Source organism: Marmota marmota, unplaced genomic scaffold, assembly GCF_001458135.2.
Source record: "Marmota marmota marmota unplaced genomic scaffold, marMar, whole genome shotgun sequence".
In the NCBI taxonomy this organism is placed as follows: Eukaryota; Metazoa; Chordata; class Mammalia; order Rodentia; family Sciuridae; genus Marmota; species Marmota marmota.
In genome coordinates, this window is record NW_025999880.1 from 14,540,943 (window position 1) to 14,547,878 (window position 6,936).

Genomic DNA, 6,936 nt, shown 5'->3' on the forward strand with positions numbered 1-6,936 from the left:
AAAAGCTGAGTGGAAGCTCTGTATGAATGGGGATTCCTGAAAGATGCACTTCTCTGCAGGGTACTTGAGCACGAACCTGATCTTCATGTTGGGGAGGACTACTCCCACTGTCTATTGTGGATACATGAAGATCTTTCTTCCCTAAAACAATTTCCCAGAGAAGGTTCCTATGATCTCTTAGCTGGGAGAAATTCTGACTCTGACCAGACTGTTGGCCTTTGCCAAATCCTCCCATTTCAGCAGCTGTTTCCTCTTTAGTTGTGCCAGGTATGCTAAGATCCAGAGCCTACCTGGTTCAGTCTTTCCATGAGAAAACTCTCCAGCTGCTACCTAGATGGTAAAAGGGATTTAGAGTCTAACTGCTCCCCAGCCTGCCTTGGAACCAACCCTCTGCTTTCACCCCCATCCAGACCCTCACCATCAGTGGGTACCAGGTGCTTCCAATAACTAGGCTTTGTTCATACTCCTCAGTGTTAATCAACTTTCCTGGCATCCTGCACTCCATCACTTAGTTTTCTCCACTCTACTAAAGCCATTTACTTACCTATGTTCTACAGTTTCCAAAATATTATTGACAAATCTTGTCTGATATTGATCCTTCTCCAGGGCTCTTTGTCCGTGAGAGTTTATGCTGTTTTCATTCATTTGTTATTTTAGTGGGGTTTGGAGAGAGGAGGTAAATATGTGGTGTGTATACATGTGATTCAACCTCATCAATTACCCTAAAGTCTCTTTACACCATTTATTTTCCTTGCTTCCCCTTAGACAGGGAATTCACACTGTATTCTGCAAGGGCTGGAAGTTGTGTGTGGGCTGAGGGTAACAAAAGGGTGAAGGATATACACTCTTCCTCTGAAAAATTACATTCCACTTGACTCTTTCAGGGTAGAGTAGGGGCCATTTTTCTTTTTCTTTCCTTTTCTTTCTGGATTCACATGCTGAATCCGGAGCCTTGTGCATGTGACCCAAGCACTCTATCAACTGAGCTGTATCCCCAGCTCGCCATTTTTCCATTGTGTTATTTCTGACAACTATTCTTTTCAAAATCAGGGAAGTCCTGCTACGGATGCTGGAGGACTGGGTGAGGTCCTCAGAAAGGGCATAGGATGGAAAAACTTTTTTTTTTTTTTTTTTTTTTTAATACTGGGGATTGAACTCAGGGATACTTGAACACGGAGCCACATCCTCATCCTTTTTTTTTTTTTTTTTGTATTTTATGTAGAAACAGGGTCTAACTGAGTTGTTTAGTGCCTCACCATTGCTGAGGCAGGCTTTGAACTCGCAATCCTCCTACCTCAGCTTCCCGAGCCACTGGGATTACAGGCATGTGCCACCATGCCCGGCTGAAAAACTGATTCTTAACCCACAGAAAATCAACACTGGGCAGGCACAGTAGAGATTAATTACTAAATTCGATTTTCACAGTTTATAAAAAGCTTGCATGGCAGAGCAGGGCGACATATCCGTAATCCCAGTGATTTCCGAGGCTGAGGTAGGAGGATCACAAGTTGGAGACCCGCCTCAGCAATTTAACAAGAGGCACCTGTCTAAAAAAAAAAAAAAAAAAGGGCTGGGGAGGTAGCTCAGTGGTAAAACACCCCTGGGTTCAATCCCCAGTACTCCCGCCAGGCTCTGGATTCAATCCCCAGCGCACACAAAGTAAACTGAAACCCAGAGAGCTTTAATTGATTTGGATCAACTTCAGTCCCTTGAGAAATACTTCTCTCTAAGGATTTCTGGAAAATGTCAAGCTCTTTGCAGCCTTGGGCTGTCAAGTCTAGTGTTCCCTCTGCCCCAAGGCTGCGAGCCCCTTGCTGTGCCTTAGGACCAAGGTCGTTTTAAGGTGGTCCTTCTCACTACTGCACCCAGTTACTTTTGACCGTCGTTAATGTTCAGTTATGCAATTATTTTACTAGTTACTTGACTTCTCTCGCTGGAATGTAAGCCCTATGAGAGAAGGGCCTCTTCCTCTTTCGTCTTCAGGGTGAAAAAAGATTGGAAACTAAATAGGCCAATTACCGCGATTTGTTCATTACACATTGTCTACATGTATCGAACTGTGGTACTGTAAGTACCCTATAATAAGTACGAGTATTATGTCAGTTAAAAAAAAATACACTTAAAAAGAAACTGGTTCTAAAGTCTGCATTTCCAGTCATACATGATGCTGCCATTTGGTGAATAAAGGAAGACAAACTTCTGCGTACATAGAAAAACAACGATGAGAAAAGACAACTCGAGAAAGAGCAAAAGCAAAACATCCAAACTGAGCCGCACCTCGCCTTTCTGACCTTTCCCTCCGGAAGTGCTTCCGTCTTTCGGGCGCGAGGGCGCAAGCGCGGCCCCAGAGTTGCTCTGGGGGTTCGCGGAGCGGGGACTTGAAGGAAGGTTCCGCCTCCGGGGCTGGGAGACGCGTGCGCCGACGCAGCTCTCGTCAGGACGCGCATTTTCGCTCGCTCACTCCCCAGGCTGCGCGCGCCCGGTGGGCGTGGGAGGAGGCGGGGAACGAGGGAGGGGGGCGGGCGTCGCGGGAGGGAAGGAGCGAACCGGAGAGCGTCGTCCTGAGAGGAGTGAAGGCGGCAAAATGGCGGATCGCTTCTCCCGCTTCAACGAGGACCGAGACTTTCAGGTAAACACGGGCCTCGCCGAGGATCCGGGGAAGCCTCTGGCGGATCCCGGAACCTCCTTAGCTCCTGTCTCCTGGCCCGCTTTCCTTGTGGGCTCTGGTCGGGCTGGCGAACCGCCTCACTCTTCTGCCTCGGATTTCTCAAGGGGCCTCTCAGCTTGAGCCGAGGCCGCATCTCCTCTTACTTCCATTCTCCTATCTTTTAAACCCAGGTTTGGCTTTGCGTTTCGGAACCCCAGCCGGGCGCTTTTGTGGGGGGCTGTGTTTTCGTCGGATGACGGTCCTGTGCAGGCGCTGGACAGGCTCCCAGGGGAAAAGAGGGTTGGATGGGGTTGGAAAGGCTTGGGGTGAGTGTTGCCGAGGCCAGGGCTTTCAACGCCTGCCAGGTTTTGCTCACACGGATCTTCTTGGGGTTACTCTCCGCTTTTTCTTTACTGCGATAAATACATCCTTCTATTGTCTTGATTTTCCTTTTCTCTTATCCAGGAAAAGGGTACTTTAGCTATTATCCGCTTTTTTTGTTAGTCAAACATGGACATTTCTCCGGGTATTGATGCTGATGTTGTTATTAGGCCGTTATTTGGGCTTGGAAAACAATAAGTTATAGGAATGTGGACCGCTGTAAGCTTAACTGCAAATCCTACCTCCAAAGGAGATTTGTAAGAAGCATAATGATAATGGCTTTTCCAAGTGTGTGATAACAAGTGCCAAAAGCTTGATTTTGACCCCCACCCCGGACGTTGGTATGGAAAAATACCCTTGTGATGGCAAGTTTTATTGGGCGGTGGGGGAGCCTGAATAGAAAACTCATCTTTTGGCTGTTTAAAATACATAGCTGTTGGGCATTGTTACTGCAGAAATATCAGAGACTGAAAGATTTTGTAGAAATTGGCTATTTCTAGGTAAAATACGTCCTCAGAGTCCCAAAGAAACCACTGCATTACTACCGCATATCCTGGCAATAGCAATTTGGGTCAGGGGATGGACCTCAGAACTCAAGTTTTTAATCCCGCTGCAGATCTTCCTCAAAGCAACACGGGGATACTCTAAATGTGTTTCAGAGAGCAGTTTGAAGGTTTGGAATTCCTTGAGATGATTGGGTTGGTAAATAAACAGGTAAAGCAGCTTAACAGTTTAAAACCAACGCTGTTGACAGTGTAGTATATAGAGGGCCATGAGAAGTTTTGCAGCATTAAGGGATCTGGGGGTGTTGAAAAGCCTTGTGTCTGCTGTATAGCTGCAGCACAATACAGAACCTCAGGATATTGTAAGAATATCACGGAGGTCCACTGAAGTTTGAAGCAGTTTGTACTAGCCATTTGACCCCTGAGAAAGACTTTTTTAAAAAATTTATTTTTTAGTTGTAATTGGACACAATACCTTTATTTATTTACTTTTATGTGGTGCTGAGGATGCAACCCAGGGCCTTGCACATTCTAGGAGAGCGCTCTAGGGCTGAGCCACAACCCCAGCCCCAGAAATACTTTTTTTTTTTTAAAGCACGCACCAGAAAACATGATTGGGCTGCAATGTGTGAAACCTTTTTTTGGTAATTTCTAAGGAGACATATTGATAATGAAAACTTTCAAATGCCTTTTAGAAAAAAAAATTCCAGGACTGGGGACATAGCTCAGTTGGTAGAGTGCTTGCTTTGCATGCACAAGGCCCTGGGTTCAATCCCCAGCACCAAAAAAAAAAAAAGAGAATTCCTAATAAAATTGAAAACATAATATGGACAGTTTTAAGTTTTGAGGAAAAATGGCTGTCAAACACAGAATTTCAGCCGGCTTATCAAACAGGGTTTGCAGGACCTTGAATGAAGATTTTGAAACTGTAGAAAGCAGGATGTGAATGCTGTTATACACACACACACACACACACACACACACCAAAAAAAAATTGAGGTTATACTGTACCTTTTCAATATCCAGTTTCTGAGATGAATCTCTTCTGAGGGGGTTACTGTAGGACCTGATTTTAGTTGTTTAGTGGTCATTTGAAGATATATACGATTTAATTTTCTGCTTTTATGTTGAAATAACCCACTCTTGCTGTGTTGGGTCATCCAGGAAAATTTTGTTTTTTAAAATTCGTGTGTTCCAGCATTTGGGGTAAATAAGAGTATTGGGAATGGAAACCTTTTAGACGATTATAAGATGTTAAAAACTTTCATGATCGCCCCCCTCCTCCTTTTGGTGGTGATTGGTAGCTAACCCAGGGAGGGCTTTGCACATGCTAAGCATGAGTTACATTCCCTGCCTGTTTTATAAGTATTATGCTAACATTTCTATAAAGCATTCATTTAAAAATACTTAGAGGCTGGGGGTGTAGCTCAGTGGTAGAACACTGCATGGGGGTGAGGTAGTGAGGTGAAAACAGTGTGGTATTTTTTTTTTTTTTGGATGGTTTACCAAAAGGAAATATATAGATTGACTTTTATTAATGATGCCCTTTGATTTAAAGTTATTGGAGAGAAATGAAATGTAATAGAATGCTCCTGCAAATAATGTATCTGTAACGTTTTTCAAGTTCAGATTATTCAAGATTAAAAGTGGCCTCTTTTTAAGGTTTAAGTGATAAATGAGGTTAAACCACTGACTACACTTGAAAACAAACCCATGGTAGGTTTCCAAACACAGTGAATAGGTCTTGTTGCTTTAAGCAGATCTCATAGCATTGGAGATTTCTCTGTTCATCTTCTCTGGTAAGTTCCAAATGATATTCTCTCTCTCTCTCTCTCTTTTTCCTTTAATTTGGAAATATAATTTGAGATTTTAGAATTTCACTCTTTACCAATTTACTATGAAGTGCAAATTTTAGAGCGTTTGAATGTTATCTCTAAAATAGTTGGGCTTATTATTAGACTTTTGTGAACATCTAAAGTTTCAATTTTTCTTTCTTTCTTTCTTTCTTTTTTTTTTTTTTGGTGCTGAGGTCACACACAAGACCTCAGGGGTACTAGGCAAGGGCTGTACCACTGAGCTACACCTCAGCCCAAAGGTATTTTGTCTAATATAGTGAGAGGCTTAACTTGTATGCCATTTGAAGCATTTATGAATATAGGCAGTAATTGTTACCAGTGATATACATTTTTTAAATTTGGTAACTATTGTAATAATACAGAGGTGCCTGGTGTGGTGCATGTTTGTAATCTCAGTGACTTGAGAGGCTGAGACAGGAGGATCAAAGCCAGTCTCAGCAACTTGGAGAGGTCCTAAACAACTTAGTGAAACCCTATCACAAAGTGAAAAGGGTTGGGGATATAGGTAGCTCCTTAAGTTCTTATCACTGTCAAGAAGCCTCCCTTGGGCAGGGGATGTGGCTCAAGTGGTAGCGCGCTCGCCTGGCATGCATGCGGCCCGGGTTCGATCCTCAGCACCACATACAAACAAAGATGTTGTGTCCGCTGATAACTAAAAAATAAATATTAAAAAAATTCTCTCTCTCCCTCCCTCTCTCTATCTATCTTTAAAAAAAAAAAAAAAGAATATTCTTTCTTTCTTTAAAAAAAAAAGAAGAAGCCTCCCTAGATGGGTATTGGGGAATACCCCAAAACAAAACAAACCCCAGATACTTTTCTATGAGGCTTATGTGTGTTGTCATACTCTTCACAATAACCCTACAATGTAGTATTACTTCTATTTTCAGGTGAAATAGCTGAGGCACAGGAAGTTAAGGAAACAAATGTGTATAATACATCCATTAAATGGCAAAACCTGGATTCAGAATGACTTTTTGACTCCTGTGCTCAAATTATCTCTGCTGGCAATTACATATTTTATATAGCTGTACATGAGTCATCAAATGTGGAGGATAAACTTATAGGTCACAAAGTATAAGTGAGCTTTTAGAAAGGTGATACAATTACAGTTTTTACTCTGTTCTGTTTTGTCCAGATCTGTTTCTTTTTGATCTGCCAGAGGCTTTTAGGGAGGCTTCTTGACAGTGATAAGTTACACTGTGTCAAGGATATATTGTTAACTATTTTAGTTTAGTTTTGTCTAGGTTATCCCCTTGCTAGGAATCAAGCCTCAGGGCCTTGTCCATAGTAGGCAGGTGCTCTACCATTCAGCTATACTTCCAGCCCCTTGACTAACTTTTTAAAAGTTGATTTGATATATTTATTTATTCATTTATATATTTTTGTGGTGCTGGGATCAGACCCAGGGCCTCATGCCTACTAGGCAAGTTTTCTACCACTGAGCCACACTGTATCCTCCCCTAGGACACAACACCCTCACTTCATTTATCCACCCACCCACCTATCTATCTATCTATCTATCTATCTATCTATCTATCTATCTATCTAT

General features: G+C 42.6%; 1 protein-coding gene across 7 annotated transcripts in view; it reads left to right on the forward strand.

The window, feature by feature from the left end:
* The first annotated feature begins 2,513 nt into the window (after nucleotides 1-2,513).
* Gpatch8 (G-patch domain containing 8) overlaps nucleotides 2,514-6,936 on the forward strand; it is a 111,931-nt gene continuing 107,508 nt past the window's right edge. For 3 of the 7 annotated variants that reach the window (XM_048790249.1, XM_048790205.1, XM_048790212.1), the window contains exon 1: nucleotides 2,514-2,629. In XM_048790249.1, the coding sequence (XP_048646206.1) occupies nucleotides 2,585-2,629 (45 nt within the window). In that variant the 5' untranslated portion in view covers nucleotides 2,514-2,584. The remainder of the gene's footprint in view (nucleotides 2,630-6,936) is intronic. The other 4 variants (XM_048790225.1, XM_048790214.1, XM_048790230.1 and 1 more) reach the window with 2 other exon arrangements.